The following is a 24,666-nucleotide window of genomic DNA, read 5'->3' on the forward strand; positions in this document are numbered from 1 at the left end:
CATGAGAAGAGTAGGCCAAAAGGAAATGTTCATTTGTATGGGATCTTTTTATTTAGGAGTACTTTTGTCAGGGGGCGCATCGCTCTTTTTTCCTTAATGTGGATGCAACTAGGTCTTGGAACAGACAGACTTGCGATCCGTTCATTGTAATAGTTGTCCGACCCCTGGGCGTTCGAAGGATTTTCTTTAATTTTGTAAGACGTCCGTGCTGCCAGGACATCTCTGGGTCCGTCACCCAGACCTAACCTTCTAGGTCCCACCCTATGTATGCAATCAATATGTATATTCTCTGGGGAGGTCTCCATCATAAGGGTGGCAAAGCATTGTTGGACTAGAAACTTTAGGTCTGCATCCTACTTTGTTTCTGCTATGCCTTTGATCCTGACATTCGACCTTCTGGAATGGTTTTCGAGATCCTCTGACTGGATCTCCAGATTGTGTCACAGTTGCAATTTGATCCAGCAATTCAGAATTCTGCCGGACATTGTCGGAGAGCTCCGATAGTTCCTGTTCTGTAGTGTCCACCCTATCACCGAAAGTATTTCCTCCCTGACCTCTTTCAGGGAGCTTTTTAGTTCTCCAGCATGGGGTCTGGCATGAATTCACATGCTCATGAATATTCCCCGTCGTCAGGCTGGGAATCCTCGGTAAAGAAAAAACCAGTATCAGTTTCGTTTCTGATCTGTCTTTCGTAGTAATAACCAATCACTGGTCTCTGCGTCATACTGACCACAGCCAATGACTGCCCTCTACCTAAGCACCGCCTCTGGCAGCCATCTTCAGATTTTTACCGCACGTTCATGTGTTGGGATCCTCGTGCTATTGCTCTCGAGCGTTAGTGCTATTTTTCGCGCTTTTTTCACAAAAAACTTCGATTCTTTCGGTCAAAAGAGCCTCAAGCTCCACCGATCCTACATCCGATCAACGGGGACCCGTGTCGGATTCATCTGTGCCCCTCAAGGGTGAAGATTTCGTCGAGCTACACTTCGGAGGAATCCAGAAGCTTCTCAGGCCCGGTCTCGGAGATGGCCCAGGAGAAGGGAAGCTCGACGCCCGGAAAGCTGTTCAGGGTCTGCCCTGGATGCCAGCTGCAGAACGTCTTCAAGGAGGACGAACACTCTTTCTGCCTTTACTGCCTTCATGAGGACAAGACGCACGTGGAGAAGGACTGTGCGTTTTGCGGCAACATGTCGGAACGGACCATGAAGGACCGCCATCAACGTCTCGCCAACTGGCTGGAGGGTAAGAGCCCGTCTGGCGAGAAGAAGAAGAAATCCGAGCGGTCTTCTAAGACCTTTGAGGGCGCCCCGGCGACGGGGGCCCAACATAAGGCCAAGCACCGCGAGTCCGCTGGCACCGGGAGCGCCGAACGGTCGGGCTCTACGGGCGCCAGGCAGGGCGCACCCTCCCCGGCACCATCAGCCACGAGCCAACGCTCTGGGTCGGGTAAGAGGAAGGCCGAGCACCCGGCGAAGCTCCTGGAGAGGCCCCGGTCGAGCTCTAAGGCAGAGGAGGAGCGTGGCAGTGCCCCCTCCCTCAAGGATAAGGCGGTGAGCGCACCTAAGGTGGTGAAGGCCTTGATCCATCCGACCAAGCCCTCTATCGAAACGGTCGCGGCGGCCCTGGCTCAGCCTGTGGTGGCTGCACCAGTGGTGGCGACCTCAGGGCCCAGAATCTCCCTGCCTCCTCGGAGGGAGTCTTCCTTTGTGCCCATCGATAGGACCCCCGTGAAACCCTCCGTGGGGAAGAAGGGGGGGGCAGGGCGTCGTCGAGATTCGGCCTCAAACTCAGAAGAGGAGCTGATCGAGGTCTTAAGCCACGGCCTAGGCGTGGAAGAAGGCCAGCCCGTCGGAATGGACCCCGACGCAGGTGACGACGACTATGTCGTCGAGGATACCGACGGGGCCCCTGCTCGCCCGTCGGATTCCCCTCTGCCAGCGCCGCAAGACAACTCGGCGGCCATTTTGTTGGCCATACAGTCCTTATGCTCCGAGATAAGGACGAGGCTACCGTTACCGACGGAGGAACCTCTCCCGTCGGGGGATCCAGAACCGGGACCTTCTGGTGTTCCCCCTACCAAGAAAAGAAGGATCCATCCACCACCTCCTTTTCAACCGTCGCGCCCCTTCCAGCCCTCCTCCCCGTCCACCCGAGGGGATGATACGGGGACTGACACGGCAGCGACGGGTACGGACGACGAGGCATACGACGAGGATTTTCCGTCGTCGCCTCCCACCAGGGCTTCTCCGCCCGACGAGATCGGATCTTTCCACTCCATGATCTCCAGGGCTTCCGAGCTTTTCCAACTCTGCCCTGAGGAGAAGAAAAAGGAAGGCTTCCTTTATCAGCGGCGCGAGGCCAAGAGGAAGACGGTCCTCGCAGTGCCTCTGTTGGACGACATTTGGGATGAGGGCCTTTCCCTCCTCAAGAACCCTTCCACGACGCCAGCTAGAAGAGACCGGTACGAGAAAAAGTACCGGGTCCCGGACACGGCCCCCCTATGCCTCCGGGCGCAACCTACCCCGGACTCCGTCGTCTCCGCGGCAGCCAGGAAGAAAGCGGGGGGGGGTGCGGCCTCCACATCGACTTCCCCGCCGGACGGCGAGGGAAAGAAATTGGATGCTATGGGACGTAGAGTCATCTCGTCGGCAGCGACGACGATTAAAGCGGCCAACGCCTTGGCTATCGTGGCCCGCTACGACAGGGAGCTCTGGTACAAGATAGCTCCCCTGCTGGATTTTCTGCCGGACGACAAGAGGGCGGAGGCCCTTGAGATCCTGCAGGAAGGTGAGGTGGCCTCGGACCACGCCATCACCGTGGCGACGGACATCGCCGACACCGGGTTCCGCCAGCTGGGCAACGGCGTTTGCCTTCGACGTCGTGGATGGCTCAAAGCTACGGACTTCCGGCAGGACGTCCAGACCAGAGTCCTGGACATGCCCTTCGACGGGAACAACCTGTTTGGGAAGACAGTGGACGATTCCCTTCAGGCCATCAAGGCGGATACTGAGACGGCCCGGGCCCTTGGAGTCCTGCAACGACGGACGCCCTTTCGGAGCGGCGGAGGCAAGGGCGCCTCCAAAGGTTCCGGCGGCGGTTTCGCTTCCTACCGTCAAGCGGCCCGCTCGTCGTCGCAAGAGGCCTACAGAGGACGAGGCAAGTCTAGCGGACCCCGCCGTCGTCGCCAAGGAGGTCAAGGCGGCAAGGCCGCGTCCAAGCAGGATTGAACCGGCCGTGGGGTCGGGCCCCCACCGAAGCACCCCGGTGGGAGGCCGGCTGGCGGGCTTCGTCAGCGTGTGGGAGTCCATCTCCACCGACCGTTGGGTGCTGGACGCCCTGGCCCGGGGCCACGCGCTCGAGTTTCAAAGAAGGTGCCCGCGCGTCCCCCCCGTGGCCAGGAAAGAACTTCACGTCCCTCAACTTCTCCTGGAGGTAAAGGCGATGCTCAGAAAGGGCGCCATCGAACTCGTCCCAAAGAGGCTTCGGGGCTCCGGAGTCTACTCGAGATACTTCCTCGTGAAGAAGAAGACGGGAGGATGGCGCCCCATCCTAGACCTGCGACGTCTGAACAAGTTCATCAAGGCGCAGAAGTTCCGGATGGTCACCCTCCAGCACGTCCTGGGTCAGCTGGAGGAAGGAGACTTCCTATCGTCGTTGGATTTGGAGGATGCCTACTTCCACATTCCCATCCTAAAGGGGCACCGCAAATTCCTCAGATTCGTGGTCCAAGGGCGTCATTACCAGTTCAAAGCCCTTCCCTTCGGACTACGGTCGGCACCCAGGGTATTCACCAAGTGCCTCGCACCGGTGGCGGCGCAGCTGCGCCGCGAGGGGATTCACGTCTACCCCTACCTGGACGACTGGCTCATCCGCGCCAAGACGAGGGAGCTCGCCGTGGTCCACACGGCAAGGACCGTCCAACTCCTCACGGACCTGGGATTCTCCGTGAACTACGCCAAATCCCACCTGGTGCCCGCGCAAGTCGCACTGTTTCTGGGAGCCAGGCTCGACACAGTGTCCCTTCTGGCCTCCCCGTCGGAGGAGAGGACCAGGACCATCTTGGGCAAGGTGCAACGGATGTTGGTGGCCGACGCGGCCAAAGTGAGGTCCATCAAGTCCCTCCTCGGGATGATGTCTTCCTGCATCTACCTCATTCCCATGTGCAGGCTCCGGATGCGCCCGTTGCAAGAATTCCTGGATGCGCGCTGGATCCAGACGACGGGCAGCTTCGAGGAAAGGATCAAGCTCGACGAGAGTTTCCGACGAGCGATACGGTGGTGGGGCACCCGCGCGCATCTGACGGCGGGCATGGACTTCCAGACCCCAGCCCACCAGGAGACTGTGACCACGGATGCCTCCCTGGAAGGGTGGGGAGCGCACACCGAAAATCTGCACGCAAGGGGACTCTGGATCCCGACGGAGAAGTCCCTGCATATCAACGTCCTGGAGCTCCGTGCAGTGTTTTGGGCCCTCAGGTCCTTCCTTCCGTCCCTCAAGGGCAAGGTGGTGAGGATCTTCACCGACAACACCACCACCATGTTTTACATCAGGAAACAGGGCGGAACCAGGTCCCCAGCGCTGTCCAAGGAGGCGCAGGACCTGTGGCATTGGGCCGTTGCCCAAGGGATTTTTCTGGTGCCGTTTCATCTGGCAGGGATAAAAAACACCATTGCCGACTCACTCAGCAGGGAGCTGCGCTCGTGCCACGAGTGGGAACTACGGCAGGATCTGGTGGATCGCCTCTTCCGACGGTGGGGCACACCCCAGATCGACCTGTTCGCGACGGCGACGAACACCAAGTGCCGGAGGTTCGCCAGCAGGTTTCCCCAGACGAGGAGCATGGGCGATGCTTTCTCGTTCCCCTGGGAGGGCCTGTTCCTCTACGCGTTCCCTCCCTTGCCTCTGCTAATCCGGCTCGTCAACCAGCTCAAGAGGTCACGGTGCAGGATGATCCTCGTCGCACCTGCGTGGCCGAGGCAGATATGGTTCCCGGACCTTCTGGACTTGTCAGCGTCCCCGCCGATCAAGCTGCCGGCGGACGCGGATCTACTCTCCAGGGAAGGAGGCGCCATCCTCCACCACGACCCGAAGTCGCTGAACTTGCAGGCCTGGCTCCTGCAGCGCTAGAGTTTGGAGGATACGACATACCGGCCGATTGCAGAGAGGTTCTTGCAAAGGCCAGGGCGTCCTCGACTCTTAAATGCTACGGACACAAATGGAAGAGGTTCTCTGTCTGGTGCCACGCACAGAAGATTAACCCTCTACGGATTACGGCCCCCCAAGTACTGCCGTACCTGCTGACGCTGGCCAAAGCTGGTCTGGCACACGCGTCCATCAAGATTCATCTTGCTGCGATCTCCCGATACACCAGAACCACGGGGCGGACGTCCTTGTGGTCTCATCGTCTGGTGAAAGAGTTCATGAAGGGACTGTTCAGATCGTTCCCGCCGGTGAAGGCTCCGGCCCCGGCGTGGGAGCTCAACGTGGTGCTGACCAAGCTCATGGGACCTCCGTTCGAGCCTCTGCACTCGGCCCCGTTGAAGTTTCTATCGTGGAAAACAGCTTTTCTTGTGGCCATCACCTCCGCACGACGAGTGGGAGAGATCCAGGCCCTTTCCTGCAAGGCCCCGTACTTGACTTTCCACGACACGAGGGTAGTGCTCAGGACGCACCCCTCCTTCATGCCCAAGGTACCGTCGGACTTCCATCTCAACGAACCCTTGGTGTTACCTGTGTTCTTCCCGTCGCCTTCGTCGCCGGCTGAGAGGACTTTGCACTCGCTGGATGTAGCTAGAGCGCTGAAGTTCTACGTGGACCGCACGAAGGGTTTTCGGAAGACGTCACAACTCTTTGTGAACTTTGGACCTGTCAATCAGGGGAAGGCTCTCTCGAAGGCTTCCATCTCCAGATGGCTCTCCGGCTGTATCATGTGCTGTCACCGGTTGGCAAACCGACCGCTGCCTGGCCGTCCGAGAGCCCATTCCACCAGAGCGATCGCAGCTACCACGGCGTTCCTATCTGGTGTGCCCCTGCTGGACATATGCAGGGCTGCTACGTGGAGGTCGACGCACACCTTCACGAAATTCTACTGCGTCGACCGGGATTCCAGGGAGGAGTCCAGGGTCGGCCAAGCAGTGCTGCGCAACCTGTTCGCCTGAGGTGAGCCTGGTGAGGAGGTAAGATGCTTAATGTTGAGTTGATGTGATGCTTAATGTTGAGCCTTTGCCACCTCCCGTGGTTGTGCATGTGTGTACTGCTATGTATTCTTTATTCATGAGCATGTGAATCCATGCCAGACCCCATGCTGGAGAAGGAACAAGTTACTTACCTGTAACTGTTGTTCTCCAGCATGGGTCTGGCATGGATTCACATGCGAACCCTCCCGCCTACCCCTCTGCGGCTCTTCACTTGGTCATACTGCCACTTCACGTGCTTCCAAATCTGAAGATGGCTGCCAGAGGCGGTGCTTAGGTAGAGGGCAGTCATTGGCTGTGGTCAGTATGACGCAGAGACCAGTGATTGGTTATTACTACGAAAGACAGATCAGAAACGAAACTGATACTGGTTTTTTCTTTACCGAGGATTCCCAGCCTGACGACGGGGAATATTCATGAGCATGTGAATCCATGCCAGACCCATGCTGGAGAACAACAGTTACAGGTAAGTAACTTGTTCCTTCTTTTAGATTCGCTATTTGCTCCTGGAACGATGTTGACATTCATTCTTCCATATTCTAAGGCATTCTTGGAGGACCTCTTTGAGTGCCATGTCTCTGCGGTTCAGTGCATCTTCTGGCTCTTTATGTTGGTCTCCAAGTCCGTTTGCTGGGGCTTCTGTTGCCAGCACATTTCCAGCTGACCCCTTTTCCTGCCCTTGTTTACATCTTGTAGATCTGGTGTCTGCTTCCCCTTAGATTTTGGCGCCGAGTTCGTTTTGGGTGTTGGCTTAGGATATGTGTTGTGGCCCGGGAGTCGATTCCACTGTTCTTGTGACTCCCCCTCCCCCCCGAACCCCCAGAGGCTCCGGTCAATGGGCTGCACTTGGTCTCCAGAGATGCGGATGTTGAAGAGGTTATTGGCTGCTTCAGATATGGTTTCGGTGGGTGCTCCTCACGGTGGGTTCCCTGTGGTGAAATAGTCCCAAGGGACTGCATTATTGTCCAGCTGCGAGATCGCTTGTGAAACCTGGGGGGGGGGGGGGTGGACACCCCTGCGCACTTTTCGTTTCTCCTGTCGACTTGAGGGGTCCCCCTCCAGGGACTGCTTTTTGAATCTGCTTTTTTTTGTTGTCCTGCGCTTAGATTGTTGCCAGATATATTTTGATTGGGTTGGTGTGCTCTGCAGCGGGCCTTCTTTTGTCTGTCTGTGTGTAGGCAGATTTAGGTAGCCTCCTTTGTGTTCAGGGACCTTTATTTTATCTCGGTGTCTGTGCTTGCTGGCTTGTAGCTGTCCCTCAGGACCTTCCTCGCAGTGTTTGCTTACCTGCTTTCCCGTTCGTGGGGTCGACGCTCTCCTCCTCCTCCTCCTCCTCCTCCTCCTCCTCCTCCTACCCCTACCCCCCGGTCCGGCTCACCTTATTAGTGCACCATACGGGGCGTTCGCTTCCTCGGCTCCCATAGCGGGTCTCCTCTCTGGTACTGGGGTTGGGAGTATTCCCTCAAGTCTGTGCACTGTTGCCACTTCAGTGCACTGTTGTCGGCCTCTGCTTGTGTCGGTCCTTCCTGCGTGATTCTGTCCCTCGCTGCAGTAAGCAGTCTCCTGCTTGTTCTTCAGTTGGTATAGCTATGCGATATAACGGCGATCTTCTTTTTCCACACAGCTGCAGTATATCTCCTCTGTCCGCTTTGTGGAGAGTGATAATTCCTCTGTTGGTGCGGAAATTAGTTTGCATTGTTTCCTCCTTAGAAAGGGTTAGCACGGAGTATGTGAAGTGCGACTTCACTCTCCAGCGGCCATCTTTGAATTTTCAAAAGTGCCTTCTTTTAACACAAGTTTTTTTTTAAAGTTTTTTTTTAATTACAAACACTGTTTCTGCTTGACACTCCTTTTAGATTTGCCATTTGCCTGGCGTACTCTCCTGCCATCCAGGAATTCTCTTGTATTCACGACTGCCTGATGTACTCTTGTGCCAGAATGTCTCCTCTGGTGTATGCTTGCCTGGACTTCTCATATTCTGTAGTTCCTCTTTACAACCAAGTAAATGATACCTTTCTTGGCTTCGTATATCTACTTGTCTCACTGTTCTTTTAAGCTTTCCCCACATTTGCATTCATTTCTTATTGCGGTTTGGGTTGACACTTTCAATTCACAATCAATCTTCTTAATACTTTACTTTCCATAACGTCACATTATTAAAATTCTCCTGACCTTTCGATTTACAAACCATGCTCTGGTCATTTCACTTTCTGTAACTTCACAATGTTCAAAAACACCCCGGGGTCACCACTCTGCTGTAGCAGACTCACCTGCTGTGTGCAGCAGCTTAGGTCTTGCTCACGCTTACAATAACGTACCTTTTTCGCTTGCTTCCCAAGCTGGGCGGCTTGGACATCTCTCCAGTTTCTCTTGGCTCTGCTCCTGCACACTGGCTTCTCTTCAGCTCCCGGTAAGGACAACATTTCTAATTCTGGCTGCCGGACACCAGGGTTTCTCTTGCAGGTCCTGGCTTCTCCACGGCATGCCTTGTTTGCACCACGTTTCTTTCCTTCTCTGATGGTGAGCTCCTTCGCTCCACCACACCAGCTTGCGCATCCAGCTTCTGCATGCCTTCAGTGGAGATGCCACGTCTTCTCCTGAGCTGCCTCTCCCTCTGCCAGCATAGTTCTTTAGTCTCATCAACTTCGTGTCTCACCCCAGCTGGGTAAGACAAACTTTCCTTGGTCACCCCCCACCCCCCACTCGCCACCCCCCCCCCTCAATGAAGCAATATTTCAGTCTCTTCAGACTTTCTTCCTTGACACCTCCAGTGTTTGACAGCTCCCCACAGGCAGTTGGGAGGCAACGGTTGCCCCTTTCTACCCTTGGCCCAGCAGTTTTCTTTTAGCCCTTCTCCAGCACAGGATTCCTGCAGCCAGGTCCTCCAAGGGACCTCGCTCACAATTCCTGAGTTGTTCCTTCTTTTATATCGGCTTTGGCCAATAGGATTTGGCAGAAGGACTAGACTGCTTACAGTGGGAAATGATCATTACTTCTCCTCCTCCTCCTCCTCCTCCTAGTCACTGTGTTGTGGGGATTGTGGAAACAGTAGTCCCTTTCTGAGAATACTCTATACATGTTTGTAATGGGTTTTAAAGGCTTACTATGTTTAGATGAGTATGTGGAGCTGGGAAAAGTGTCTTCCATAATTTTTCAAGGCCGGTTAGTTGAAAGTTGGCTTTTGGGATGTGACCAAAGCTTTCAACTGCCCTCCATAAGTGAAAGAGGGCCATTAGATTGTTGCAAATGGAGGATTCATCCTGAAGGCGAAAAATGGGATACTGCATCTCACCTGATGGAGTCCAGTTATTTCCGCAGAGGTTCTCTCTCCCCTCCCCATGTGACACTCATATAGCCGCCCCCAGGGTCGGGAGCGGGTACCAGCTGCCTTCCCCAAGCCACATCAGAGTAGGTCACCGCTGGGAAAACCTTGATGCATCCATCTGATTCATCACGTTTCCCTCTATAAATCTATATGACCACCCCCGCCCCTCCATCCATTTTGCTATGACTTTTAGAGGGAAGTAAAACCATTTTGCTTTCCTTAGCCACAGTGCCCCGAAAGAGGAGCTAAGCAAGCCATCCGTGCAGAGTGAGACTGCCCCAGTTATGAAATTAATGTTTTTTTTTAAACTGCACACATCACCTTAGTGAGGTGTGGTATGGATACTTTGTATTCCTTTCTCTCCTTGTTTTTTAGTAACTTGATGATTACTTGCATGATTTGTCCAGGATGGACCGGTGGCAGCAGATTTCCTTCTACCAGGTTTTTTACTTTCTTGTTAGCAATTTGGCATCTTACTGCATAACGCCTTTTAGAGTACCCTATGCACTAAAGTGCCCGTGCCACAAGATGTTGGCTGTCCATTGGCAATATTGTTTTTTGACTGCCTTCTTCCCCACCCAGACCAGATTTACTCTAATGGTAAGCCCTTTCCTGGGCAAGTCTGTGGTATGTTTGTGGCTGAGTGTGGGGTCTTGGTCCTTCTGGTCTCAGTCCATATCGTGGCAGTGTGTTTGGGCAGATGTAGTGGTCTGAAACTGTCCTTGATTATTTTTTCAGCCTCTGCCAGTTTGAATGGTGCAGATCCTTAATATTGGAGGTTTTGGGGGGAGGAGGGAGGATGACTCCAGTTCAAATTTCAGGTAGAAGGACTCCCGCAACCATTCTTCAGTCTCTTTACAGATGAGGCCGAGCCTCATTACGGACAAGGCCCCTTCAATAAGACCATCCGGCTGAAGACTTTTGGATAGTCGTTGCAGCCAACCAACATTGGTGCTTCAACCACTGGAACAGTGAGAACAACCAATCATGACCCCCTGCTCGAGGATCCTTCCTTTGGAATCCTTCAGACGTGTCCTATGACCACCCTGTGGACTGGCCAAAACTGGGAATTTTCATCAAAAACATTTAGTTGCATAGCCGATTACTGCAGAAATTGTCTTTATTAAATGATTGCATCCCGATCTAATCTGGACCACAGGCTTGTACTCCCCTTGTACTATTATATAGTGGAAGAGGAGCCGGGCTTACAGGGTCGTGCCCCACTCCCCTTGTTCGGTCTACTGGAAGCGGGGGCTGCAATGGTGTCTCCCGCTTACATTGGACGGATTGCGTGGGATAGATGTCAGATAAACATGATGCAGTTTGAGAAATGTCATTTTATGATGTCAAATTCAACACAATGTGCAATTGTGCCATTGTGTGGAATTTGACTGTATGGTAAGATGACATTTTCAAAAACGCATATTTTGCTCATTCGTTTTTTGATGAATGCTTTACAAGCGTTTCCTATGCGCAGCATTATCACACGATGAAATTGGACAATCACCCTAAACCGACTGGCCAGCTCCCGCTTCATTCCCTCTGCATCAGTTGCCGTCCTGGGTTTGGACTTTGGTACCCGAAGACCCTCAATTAGTGAGACAAGAGGCCTTCCCTTGCTGCTCTCTGGCACGAAGGACATTGTAAGACTGTCTTTTGTCTGCCACATGGGTCGTTGTGATGCTGGAAATGCATCGGAGGGACAGGGCCTCCGTATCCTTGTCCTTTACTGCTTTTTATCGTGTGTTCTGACGTGTTTTCCGCGCAGAAGTTCATGTGGGACTCCTGACAGTGCAGCGCTGTTTTGGTTTGGTGAACAGACTCCTGGGATACCCTTATGGCACCCATGGGTAGGGGTGCAACCCTGTGCCCCTAGTGTATGTTTTTGGGCACGTGTGACCCACAGAGCAGGGTACGGGCTGGTGGCAGCCCCGTGCTGAAATGACTGGTGCCCTGAGCGTCCTCCATTTTGGGATGCCCAGGCCCTGTTGTTGGAATTGGTAGATTCCGGATGGAGACAACATGGCCCCCGTGGCCTCTTGCCTTCCATCACCTCTTACCTTGATCTTCCCGAAGTCCCGGGAAGCCCTGCCTCTGTCCCTTCCCCTGACTGGCTGTTGGGTGGAGGTTCCATATATGGTAGTGTGTGGAAGTGCCGACCAGACTGGCTGGAGCCTTCTCAACGACTGTATGTTGTGAGTACGCCTGTGGGTGGGACCTGGGTGAATGGAGTGTGTGACAAATATGCATTCTATGTTGTGGCTGTCTAGTATCTGGTGGTTGACACAATGGTTGAGACTGCCCTGCCCGAAACCGGTATGAATGCAGCTTGGAGTGTTGAATGGCTCGGTACTTGTCCCAATACACCTAACTTGTTGTGAGTGTCTGGAGAGAAGTGAATGGCCTGAATGCCCCGTGTGCCTGATTGACTGCCTGCCTGCATGAATGACCGTAGTTGTGATTGGATGCTTGAGTGTGACCCAGCGGAATGAATGGGAGATCAACAGTATATCTGGGGACCTCTCACTGCTAGGAATCGTGTTCAGAAGCTGAAGTCCACTACGACGAGTAACTGGAGCTTGATCCTGAAGCCCTGCTGGACGAGCAGAATCGCTGTTGCTCTCCTTCACAATCTGAAAGCTGCTGTGCTTCAAGACCTGACCCAGAGAGGACCTGGTAAGGCGCCCTCTACCTGAGCTACGAGGGACCATTGTGCACAGCTGATCTTTGCCTAAGCTCCCTGGTAGACAGACCTTCAACAGGCAGCCGACCCAATACGGGGACTGCTGCGGAACTCCAAGGAGAAGCGCCGGACTGTTGTCCGCCACGGTCGACGACCGCTGTCGCCGACCGGAGCCGCCATGCTCCCGTTGCCTAAGAACTTCATTGATCCAAGGACGTTCTCGTCTGCATCGTCGCCGCTGTATCCTGCTGGAGAAGGCCTGACCGTCGACACACTGAGGAGCATCCACCGGTGGGTTTCCCACCACCCAAAGACCAGAGACACCGACGACTCGACGCCCTTGCTGGGCCACAGTTCTTCCACTCTTTGCGGTCCAGAACTATCGACACTGAGGGGCCCCGCATGCCTCTTCCTGGCAGGACCTTTACGCTTCCCCGTCAACGAGCGCCGCTAGGAACGATGCAGCCACTTGACCGTCGTAGCCTGACCTTTTCTCCGTCGGACGTTCGACCCGTGACTCCTGCCTGAAAGGGAGGACACTCCAGAAGGGTTGTCGATTTCCCCGACGAGGAACGCTACAACGCCAGGTACTTTGGGGTTGCAGAACTATTGGAAAGTCTAGTGGGAACAATATATGGACTGGGCTTGTATCTTTCTTCTACAGGTTGCCCAGGTTGGGGGGGGGGGGGATCTCCACACAGAACTGTCTAGGTAGCAGGACCAGTATTCTGCCAGTTGCTTAAGCCTCTTGCTTTCCTTCCTCTCTCTATTGCTTGTTTCCTCTTTATTTTGATCTGTGGGTCATTCTGACCGTAGGCACTTTAAGGAGATCTAATAACGTTAGTGGTACCACTTTAGAATTGTACATATTTACCATTGTGGATTTTCAGAGTAAAAAGTGAGTTATCGTGATCGTGTATATGACCTTGAATATTATATAAAGACTGTGTTTTAACCGATAGTGTGTGGACATTCCTTCGTGGGTGCTTGGGGACTACACTGTACTTAAGAACCAGCTCACATCACCTCCTGAGAAGCTAGGCCTTGATTGCTCGACCACGATACCAATAATAGAGAATCTTGGCAGGGGTCCTCTGTGCCTCTCCTCTACCATATAGAGAGCTGAAGTACAGACCCCACCTCCGGTCTTTACATTCGTCTTCCACCATTTGACTGTGGTGGCCATCTTTCTCGTGCCCGCATTGTTCCCTGGTGTCCTCCAAGATGGGCGGCATCGTGGTCGTACTTTCTTCATAGTGCCAGGAGCCGCCTCGCCAGAGCACAGAACTTGCGACTAGCTTGACCTAAATCCAAAAGCTGAAAGTGACCTCTACACCAGCAACCCCTGCCACCACGGACAGAGCCAAGACATTAAGTGGGCCCAGTGGATTCAGAGGCACGATTTTGCAGAATTGGAGTACGGGCGGGGGTGAGTTAATATGCCTGTTTCTACCCATTACCCCCATAGACTTTAGCGGATGCAAAGTCCTAACCCTGCCTCTCCCTTCCTGTCATGATCAATGGAGTTCTGGTCAAGGATTCCCTCCTGGTCCTCCCCTGACACACTTGGAATTGGGAGAGGACCCCCTAAGGATTTTGCTTGCTTTGTTTTTCGCTACTTTAGACACTTAAAGCTACATGTGAGCTTTGCCAGCACTTGTTCATTTTAAGACTCCTTGCTCCCTGCACGTTACCTTTTGGGACATGACTTTTAGGGTACTAGCCCTCCTCTCCGGTAGCAAGGGAATGACATTAGTACAGGTCTGTATTGTTCTACTTTTTGAATTACTTGTCTGTTCACCAACTGGTTTCATACTTACCTTTTTCTGTTTTTCTTCACTTGCTTTACTTTGTTAGTGCTCTATCAAACTGATCTAACTGTTAAAAGTAGTGTTAATTCTCGGTATCTAGAGTACCCCAAGGTGAATGTATGTGTTTTAGTGTATGTTTAGTTTACCTACATATGATTTTAATTGGTAATGGTTTGTTCAAGGCCTAATAAATATAACTGTCCATTTGTATACATTCTGCATACATTGAGTTGTGCCTAAATTAAACTTTACCCATTCTCGCAGTCTCCAAGGTCTCAGCCTTGCTACTCAGCCATACTATCTTGATAGTTTAGCTATTTATTAGTGTCTTTTTATGGCCATCAAAATAGTGGCCTTTCAATCTGTCCACAGGTCTGATTCTGAAAATCCATCTAGGCACGCTTTTGTTACGTTGCTTTCAATTTTATGTTTAATACATGTTTTAGTATCGGATTTTACCCACAATACTAACAGCCTTAAATATTTTCAATAGGTGCTCTACGCTTCATGAGGAGGATAATTGGCCTGAAGGATGAATTTTATAACCGTTACATCGTTAAGGGAAATCTCTTTGAGCCAGTTATAAATGCACTTTTGGACAATGGAACTAGATACAATTTATTAAATTCTGCAGTAATTGAACTCTTCGAATTTATCAGAGTGGTAAGTATGTCTTGCTCAGATCTTGTATTCAAATCATGTATTGTATTGTCAAAGATTATCAGTAAACCATGTGCTACGTTCCCAAAACACAAACACACAGAAAAGTGATTTGACCTAAGCAGAACCCACAGGGCATAGTCGATCTCTTCTATGACCTTCACCTCTAACTTGAAACACTCCAAGCTGATGTTCCTGCTATCATAACGATGTCGGTCTCGCCAATATGACTAAAGCCCCCAACAGCTCTTGCTTGATTCCACTCTGATAAGTCACTAACCAACCTGCATAACCTTCCAACTCCCGTCCAGTTAAACTCTTGATCTATTCCTATTTCACCCTCTCTACCCTATGCCCCCCACTCGTCCATCCTCCGCCCTCACCTATCTCCAAAGGTCCATTCAAGTCTGACTCATTGTCCCCTTTACCTCGACCAAGATAATTACTACGGTCTGCTCCTTTACCTCTTCCTGTCTGCGCTCCATTGATCTTCCCCTGCCATCCAGCTGGTTGAAGACCACAATGCATTGCAACTAACGCAGCTATTCCCCCTGCGACTTTGCTGACCCTGACCACACATGGCGCAGCCAAATGCTGTTATTACACTATTATTGGTTTACCCCTCTGCTCACCCTCACAGCCTACCCAGGACTCTCCAGCCCATGCTCCCACACCCCAGTCCTCACCCCTCAAAAACCCCTCCGGATCCTTCGCACTCTGCCGAATACTTGACTTCCTACCTTGTCATTAAAATCACAAAAATGGTGGACATCTTGTACAATCGCTCTCCCACCCGTCATCCTGCACTTATATCTTGCTTATCCCTCACTGAACTTCTACCCATGCTTTGCTTTACCAACCCGTCTTTGCTCCAATTGTATGTCATTTCTATTCCAAATGACATCCTGTACTTAAATATTTCAAAAATACAAAGCAAAAACATCCACACTCTGCAGTGTGTGGAACAGCTTGGAGTGAGCACCTGTTCTGACCCACCATCCTTTAGTGATATTTGTCAAGGATTGGCTTTCTTTAGATTCATAAATTTGGTAGGCGAGAACTGCAATCTTAGTACTTTACAGCACTTCTGTAACCTCCTTTATGTACAGTAAACCAAAGACTTTTCCTGCCATTTGATGGAGGATAAAGAAACCCCCCCCCGTTGAGTTTATTTTTTGGCTTATTGCCATAGCAACTTGCACATTTCACATGGACCACCACACTTATCTGTTCAGATGGCTTTTGTTCAACAGTTTAGTTTTTCCCAAACGTTTCTTCTAGACCTAATTTTTCACCACCACCCACACACCTTGCAATGTTTACTTGTTTATTACAAACAGTTGTTATATTTCTTAATGGTATCAAATTATTGTCTTCCTTTTTGATCTATGGAATATCCTTTCTTTGTCATGTGTGCATAAGGAGAATGCTGGCTAATAACAAAGATGCATGCATTTCCTATGGCCTGACCCATCCATAAAGCTTTGAGGCTGATGGGAAGCTTTACGATTAGGTTCTTGCACATGCTCTGGGACTCTTGAGATGGCGCAGCAGAGAGTTCTTGTAAAGGAAGCACATCTCCCCATTCTTTCGTAGTAGACACTGGAACAAATGTCTACTACCCAATGTCAGAGATGGCCTTAATTTGCAGAGTCTCAAGGAATTTTCAGGGGTTTTATTTAAATGCAACGCAAGGTGTATATGGACTGTTCTTTTGAATAATTAGTAAACTCTCCAGGATAGAAACGGGCAGTTTACTGAAGGACACCAGGGTGAAAAAGGGGTTTGGCACTAAGACTGTCCCCCTTTAGTCTCCTTTGACACCCCACCCCTAACCCTCTGGTCCCTGGCTCAGGTTAGTCTTAATTGCACTGCAACCCCTACTGCCTAGTAACTTGTCAGACTATAGATGGCTTTTTGAAAAACTAAACTCCCTCAGACTTAATAAGTGACCCTGCACTATCAATGATGTTGGTACTATAGGGTGATGTAGCGATGTACGGTAAGATCTTTAAGCATCACTCAATCGCCTTACTCCTCTGTCCAACTCCACCAACCTCTCCACCCTGCGTCTCTCCGATGTTTCTCTCCTCCCACCTACCTCCACCCTCTGTTACTGTTGGGTAAGATTTTCACAGCAATGATAAGTCTTCCTGACGTGTCAACCCCAGAACTTTTTTGCTTTACTTGTGGATTATTTTTCCTTATACCTCATTGAGTGGGAACCTTTTTCCACACTTGAGTGTTTTACGCTTTTTATGGGTGTCATTTTTAAGACTCTCCATAGTGGTTTATATAATTGTATCATCTTTGACAACTTTTGGCACATACTGCCTATTGTTGCTGGGTTGCCCTTGGGGCTCCCCTTTTGACTTTCTCGGGCTAACCTTGTGAGAACTACAGTTCCCAAGGGTAGAAAGGATATTTGGATCCCTTTTACATTAGGTGAGACTAGGAACCTCCTCCCCCACCTTATGTGGAGTGCTGGGGGGATGATGGTTATCCCCTTTCTCATTCTAAATGTAACATTTGTTACAAGGACAAACTTACCTTCAACGGCTGGTGGCAGTGAACCTTTTTTATTAATTCGGTGAACCTTTACCGTGGGCTGTTTCCACAGCCCCAGTAAAGGCACTCATGGGTGCTCATTTGACCAAAATGGTGCCAGTCTTTTTTTGCCATTTTATTATTCCATGTCCTTTCTTGTTCCTTCACCTTTGTCTTGTCTTTATCTTCGGCGGGAGACCTTGGTCAAGCCTGCCCAGACTCCAATGTGGGAAGGCAGGATGCGAGGGAGGAGTCCAACTTCGCACCCCTGTCTTCCAGCCTGACTGCGAGAATCCAGTTCAACTGGCAGGCTGTCTGTCCTGAAAGGACTGCTAAGCCCCCCTCAGGTTTAATGGTTGCATGTCTGTTTGGCTGGGTTCCTGCATAAAAGTCAGATCCTGGAAACTGAAGAGGTAGTCACCCACTGGAACTGAAACCGAAGAGGATGATGAAGAAAACCCGGCTGAGACGATTTCCAGCGACCGAAGAGCCTACTGTGTAACCGTAGCCTGCTGTTACCCTTCCTTCCAATCGACCTGGGGACTCTGACAACAAAGACCCTGACCCGCCATTTTGAGCCATCCCACGTCATATTGTGCCCTTGCATACCCTGGGACATCGCACCATCGTGAGGTGCGGAGTCTTCCGAATCTTGCTGAAACTTTGTGGGCATTCTGCTGGGCCGCCAGAGACGTGCTTCAAGTCCGATAAGACCCCTCACCAGAGTGCTGGGCATTGCAAACAATGAGAATCTGACCAGCGATAGGAAGTCTTCTTCTGGCTCCTGAAAAGGGCGACAAAATCCACAGAGCTGCATCCAACCGCAAAGAAACTCTTGCCTGGAGCCTTCCTCGTTGATCCCTGTTGAAAGCCTGTCCTGGGTTCTGTCTTCACAATAAGGAATTCAGCACCTGGGGTTTTGACTGCAGATCATGAAGCCCTCCAGCTGCAAACCCTTCTTATGTGCTCAGGTACTGTTGGCTTCGATATTGCTTACTTTCCATCTTTTGTGATTCCTGTGTAGCTGTGGGGTGTTTTCTATGATTGGGAGTCTTCTTGTCCAGGTCAACTAGGGCCCTGCTGGACGACTCCTAGTGTGTTGTCTCTGAAGTCCCTGCACCCTCAACTAACTTTGAAAGTAGAGTACTTACTTGGACAGTCTTTCTCCGGAACTCTGACTTTGCCTGCAACTGAACCGTATCTCACACTGCCTACAGCTGGCTCCTAGACCACTAAGGTTCCTTTTCTGTCTCTGAGAGATCTCCTGCCATACAATTGGGAAGGGCTGGATACTTGGAGGTCTGCCTTGAAAAGTAAAACAAGTGTTGAAAAGTTAACTTACTTGTAAAAGAGTTACTTGGTAACTGCTATGCGTGAGCCGGTTCAAAGGTTCTTACTTACACATTGAAAGTGTTCTGCCACTTGTGAGTGTATGCAAAGTTATTACTTACCTTAGATCGGTTTTGCCATTCTGAAAAGTTAATATAGGTTTTACCTACCTGGAATAGCTGTGTGCCATTCTGAATAAGTGTACTGAAAGTCTTACTTTCCTTAAGCTGGCTCGCCATTTTAAAATAGAGTAGATGGGTGCATTTACTCACCTGTGAATTGGGTCCTCCTCGTCCCAAAAGTAATGCTGTTGGTTCCACTGTACTATTCCTGTTAGGATATACATGTATGAGTGTCCCCAATTGGGTCTTGCGTCCCCTGACTTGCTGTTAGCCTGTCCAGAATAGGTCTGCCTTAAGTTGCTGATGGCCCCTTAAAAAGTATGCATGTTTCACTTACCTTCTGTTAGTTGAGTGCCACCCTAAAACAATATAGTTATTGCTGTGTTGAACTGATCTGAAAATTAAACTGTAATAGTATATTACAACATTGGGTTTTACCTACTTAGAATAGCTGTGTGCCATTCTTGAAAAGTGTTCTTGAGTGTAGCTTGGTCTGCCTTGAGCCATCCCAGAAATAGTGTGATAGGTTCTTACTGATCTTAGACTGTGTTTCACTGAGCTGGAAAGTAAGTGTAGGCAGCTCTACAAAATGGCCGCCGCGCCTAACAAGAGCACCAGTCTGCCATTCCTTGAATTCGGCGAAGAACGAGGGTCCAGATGGGACTGGTCGCAACCAGGTATGTGACCTACAGTCTACCTTTCATATGCGCAGGGCAGCTTTCCCATGCGACCATACGAAAGGGTACACAGTGGCTCCAGCAGTCCCACGCTACCCTGTCGGTACCCCCTGCCACCTCTTTGGCCAGTGAGGAGGTGCTCTTCGACAAATGCCTCAGCCTCATGAGGTCTCCTCAGATGGGGGTTATCAAGGACGCAGTCGGGGAAGTCCTCCCCGCCATGCTAATGGCACCACAAATGCCTCGATCAGGCTCCCTGAACCTGGTGCAGCCGCCTACTCTGGCTCCACAGCCAACTCTGCAATCTCTTCTGCCTCCTCAGCCTCCGGCTGCGGTCTCTGTAACCCAGCCTCCAGCGCCATCTACCCCTCCTCCACAAGATCCTCCAGATCCGCAGGACATGGACGAGGATCCGGATCCGGACACGCCATCCTCAGCCAGGGCCTTCCATGAACGTCTTGCTGGCCCGACAGAGTACCTAGGCCTCCCTCAGACCGAGATCAAACAGCCGGCAGAGGGGGTTCTGACTGAAGTCCTCACAAGAAGCCACTCTGCCAACACGGGGATTCCACTGCAAACTGATGTAGTCTCCCTGGCCAAGAAGGGTTGGCTCAAGCCCCACTGAGTCCAGCCGGTCAACCGATTCCTTGACGCCAAGTACAGGCAGATGGAGGGGGGGGACACTCTTGTTCTCGACCCATCCTCAGACACACTCCTCGGTGATCGCTGCAGCATCACTTTACTCCAAGCCTCAGTCATCCTCAGCCGCCTCCTCTGCGGCGCTGCTAGTCAAGGAGAAGATCTTGGAGGCTTATGGCAAGAAGATCTACTCCAACGCCTCTTTACACCTGCGTCAGACCAACGCAGATGCCATGCTGGCTGCCGCCAACCAACGGTTATGGCAGGAAATCGGGGACTTCCTTCCGGAACTCCCCTCCCAATGCCAATCACGCTTTAAGGCAGGGCTAGCAGAGGCCAAGCTTGTGGCGCATTACCTCATGGAATCCACAGTGGCGCATATCGATACCTCGGGCTGTGCCATCTGCATTGCTGCGGACATGAGGCGCACAACCTGGCTCTGGGCGACGCAGTTCAACCCGGACATCCAGGAGCGTATTCTAGATCTACCGTGGGAGGGGGAGACGACTTCCACTCCTCTACGGATGAAGAGCTGGTCAAAAAGAACAACTCTCAAACGGCAAAGGCCTTCTCCATTCTTACAAAGACCACGCCCAAATCTTACACCCAATCTCAGCAGCGCTCAGAGAAGGGTTGTACATATGGAGGGTCCCGCGGCTTCTAGGAACACAGATCCAGGCAGCCAGACCGCTCACCGTCTCGGAACCGACGCAAACAACAAAAAGGGTGTGGGGGAGTTGGGGCTTTTTCCAGTCCCCCTCCTCAGCCTCCGAGGGAAAGAAGGCATGACACGCACCTTAGGGTCCACATGTCTCCGGTGGGGGGCGGGCACACTTGCTCTCCGTGCACATTTCTCTCTGTAGTATCCACGGGGTACCGCCTACCCATTCCAGCCTCTCCTCCCCTCCACTCCCACACGTTGGGACAGCAACTCTTTAGGCAGAGATCCGGTTGCTCATAAAGAGCCAGGCAGTGGAAGAAGTTCCAGCCTCCGAACGAGGCTTTGGCTTCTACTGCAGGATTTTCGCCATTCAGAAGAACCAGGCGGGCCTGAGAATTGTGCTGGACCTTTCCACCCTCAACCTCTCCTTACCCCTGCAAAAGTTCAAGATGGTTACGCCAGCTTTTATAGCAGACATTGGACAAGGGAGACTGGATGTGCTCCCTAGACCTGAAGGACGCATACCTACACGTCCCGATTTGGCAGCCCCATCGTTCTTTCCTAAGATTCAGGATCTGTCATGATCTCTGCTTCCAAAAGGTCAGGGTTTTCCCAACTCCCTTGGAAGCAGATCCATAACCCAGGTTCCGAGTGCCAACCAGTCCCAATTGGGACCTTTTGGACCCAGTCCTGGCGCCATTGGCACCAGGCTCATAAATATGCCCAGTCCCAGCGCTGGAAGCGCCGGGCTCATAATGCTTGGGTGGACTTACCTGCAGCAGACCATGCTGCTTACTTGCCTGCCAGTTGAGCCTCTGATCCTCTTCTGTTTGGAACTACTTTTCCTGTTGGGTGGGGCTGGAGCCACTCCCTAGATTCAGAACACTGGAACTCTTCTGGAAGGCAGGAACTCTTTTCTTACCAGGAACTCTTTTCTTACTTAGGCGTGGCTGTGGAAGGAGACACCTAAGCACTACAGGAGGCTATTTAAACCACACCCGGTGGATGAATCTTGCTTTGCGTTATTCTGCAACCTCTGCAGCAGAACGCTCATCGTGTCTTCTGCATCCGGTCCTGGGCCTAAGGAAAAAGGCTTACCATCCTGAATCCAGTCTTCAGCAACACCTATAAAGACAAGCAAGAACAGGTTAGCATTCCGGCATCTGAAAGGCAAAGGCTTACCTACTCTTCGTGCGCTCCGGAGGTCTTCACACTGCATTCCGGCATCTGAAAGACAAAAGCTTACCATCTCTTCGCACGCTCCGGAGGCCTTCGGCGCTGCATCCCGCATCTGAAAGACAAAACAAGGTGCGTTTAAAGACATTGGGGAACTTTAATACTCATGTGCCATTACTCCTTGCCACATCTAATCCAGTGGGTATTCCGGCACCCTGCAGCCGCTCCGAACTCGTACCTGCAAAATAAAAAGACAGTTAGAGCGCATCGTGAAGCAGGCAACAAGCGCTTACTTACGTGCTTCCAGGCGCTTCTATTCATCACACGGGCTCCATCTTCAACTCACTTCAGCCAGTCATCCGCCATCGCCGGAACCCTGCAAAACAAGAGACATCATTACTAAAGACTTTAAAGACATTAGAATTACTCGAAACTTACCGTTCGTGCAGTAGATACGGACAGCAGTCCTCTGAAGTCAAGAGGCCTGCGCTACCTACCCAGTGAAGAAACTGGTTACAGCACCCTGCCCCGAGGCAGATGGAGAGCTCGGCATTCACTTACCTAAGGTGAGAGCGTTAACCTTTGGGGGTCTACAGGAGAGGAGAAGAGGAAAGAGATAGGGACACCCCAATAACCCCAGTTCATTAACCCCATATTTTCTATCTGCAGACATCTTACTCTACACGTCAGGCATACAGTGCACAGAGGTCCAACCCAAAGAGCCAACCGGGTGCTACACATCACCTTTGAAGATACGGTAGTTGCCCAGTCAAGACCGGCGCCTCTGCGAGAATCAGGTGAGCGTTACAGGATCATGGGCTACCATTTCCAATAAAAGTCACCTCAACTCGGCCCCCAGGGTCTTTACCAGACTCATGAACGCGGTAGCGGCCCTCCTCAGAGAGCAGGGCCCCCAACATCTATCCATACCTCGACGACTGGCTTGTCAGGGCTACATCTCCGGAGGTGGTTCACCACTCCTCCCATGCCCTTATGAACACACTGCATGGCCTGGGCTTCTCGCTCAACCTCAAGAAATCACAGCTGCTCCCTACGCAGACTCTAACGTTACTGGAACTCATTTGGGACACATGCTCTGAGAAGGTCTTCCCGTCAGACAAGATCTCGGCCATCAAGAGGGCCACTGTCCACTTCCTCAGCAGAGAAGTGACCTCGGCTTGGTGGTATCAACATCACCTGTGTCTATAAGCGGCAGTTCTGCTAGCCGTCCCGCACACACGACGAAGGATGAGAAGGATTCCGCTGCACTTCGTGGCCTCATGGAGTCAGGAGCGGGGCTCTCAATCCGAAATAACCGCTCCTCCATCTCTCCACCTGGACCTAACTTGGTGGTCCAGGGACTACAACCTATGGATGGGCAAGCCCTTCCGGCCACCTTCTCCGCAAGCCACCATCACCACAGACTCCTCGCTCGAGGGCTGGGGAGTCACCCTGGACGATCTCTCAGTTCACAGCACCTGGACTTGACAGGAGCAGGACTACCACATAAATTGGTTGGAGCTGAACGCCATCTGGCTAGCGCTCAGAGCATTCCTACCACTTCTCAGGGGCAAGGTTGTCCTCATCCAGACAGGCAACTCAACCAGCATATACTACGTCAACAAGCAGGGTGGCTCTGTGCAACTGGCGATCAGCATGTGGGAATGGGCCTTGGAAAACTAAATCTACCTCTCGGCAGTCCACCTCCCGGGGGAATCCAACCTGGAGGCGAACAGGCTCAGCAGGCCTGGAACGGACAATTACGAGTGGCAGCTAAACAACCTCGTTATTCAGGAGATCTTCAACAGGTGGGGTCTCCCCCAAGTGGATCTCTTCGCCACCTGGCACAGCAAGAAGTGCCCCCAGTTCACATCCTGGCAGGGTCAGGGCCCCGGCTCTCTGGGCGACGCATTTCACCTCCAGTGGACTGACATGAATGCCTACGCCTTTCCGCCCACTCCCCTGATCCACAGGGTACTTTGCAAGATCAAGGAGTCGCACCGGCTCTGTATCATTCGGATTGCTCCATGGTGGCCGGCCAGACCATGGTTTTCGGAGCTCCTCAGCCTCTCGGAGGTGCCCCTGATAAACCTCCCCGACGGGCCCAGCGCATCTTCTGGCTCAGCAGCGGGGCAGGGTTCTCCACCCCGCACCAGGGAAACTAGCTCTCGCAGCGTGGTATCTGAGCAGTTAACGCTTCAGCACCTTAGCCTCTCACAGGCCAATCTGGAGATCACACAGGGCGGCAGGAGCAAAGCCACCATGGCCCAGAAAAAGAGCAAATGGACCAGGTTCTGCCTCTGGGCAGACTCCAAGGGAATTGACCCTCTGGCCTGCAATCTGGACAACGTGCTCTCCTTTCCGGCGCACCTCGCTCGTTCGGGCGTACAGGCCGACACCTTCCGTACTTACCTTGCAGCCATTGGGACCTACAAATACTCGGAGGAAGGCATTTTTTCCTCCTACAACCCTGTTGTCAAACACCTGACAGGACTTTAACCGCCCGTCAAGAGACCACACCCAGTGTGGGACCTGAATATAGTCTAGGGCGCCCTGGTGCACAAACCATTCGAACTAGTGGCATACATAGACATTAGGCTGGTCACCAAGACTGCCTTACTAGTCGCCCTTACCTCGGCTCGCAGAGTCAGCGAGATTCAGGCGCTGGTCACCTCAGAACCATATAACATCTTTCATATGGACAAGGTAGTAATGCGAACGCACCCAGTATTTCTGCCCAAGGTTCCATCCACATTTCACTTGAATGAAGAAATAGTCAGTTTGAGTGGATTTTGTCCTCCAACGTATTCCTCATCTTAGATGTATTCCATCCAGCTTCAGC

At 51.8% G+C, this 24,666-nt stretch overlaps 1 protein-coding gene across 3 annotated transcripts in view; it reads left to right on the forward strand.

Annotated features, from left to right (window-relative positions):
* Positions 1–24,666, forward strand: part of PPP4R3B (protein phosphatase 4 regulatory subunit 3B) — an 820,721-nt gene that overhangs the window by 534,701 nt on the left and 261,354 nt on the right. For all 3 annotated transcript variants that reach the window (XM_069608059.1, XM_069608058.1, XM_069608060.1), the window contains exon 12: positions 14,507–14,676. In XM_069608059.1, coding sequence (XP_069464160.1) covers positions 14,507–14,676 — 170 coding nt within the window. The remainder of the gene's footprint in view (positions 1–14,506; positions 14,677–24,666) is intronic.

The sequence above is a fragment of the Ambystoma mexicanum genome, chromosome 4q (assembly GCF_040938575.1).
Source record: "Ambystoma mexicanum isolate Mex_15411 chromosome 4q, UKY_AmexF1_1, whole genome shotgun sequence".
In the NCBI taxonomy this organism is placed as follows: Eukaryota; Metazoa; Chordata; class Amphibia; order Caudata; family Ambystomatidae; genus Ambystoma; species Ambystoma mexicanum.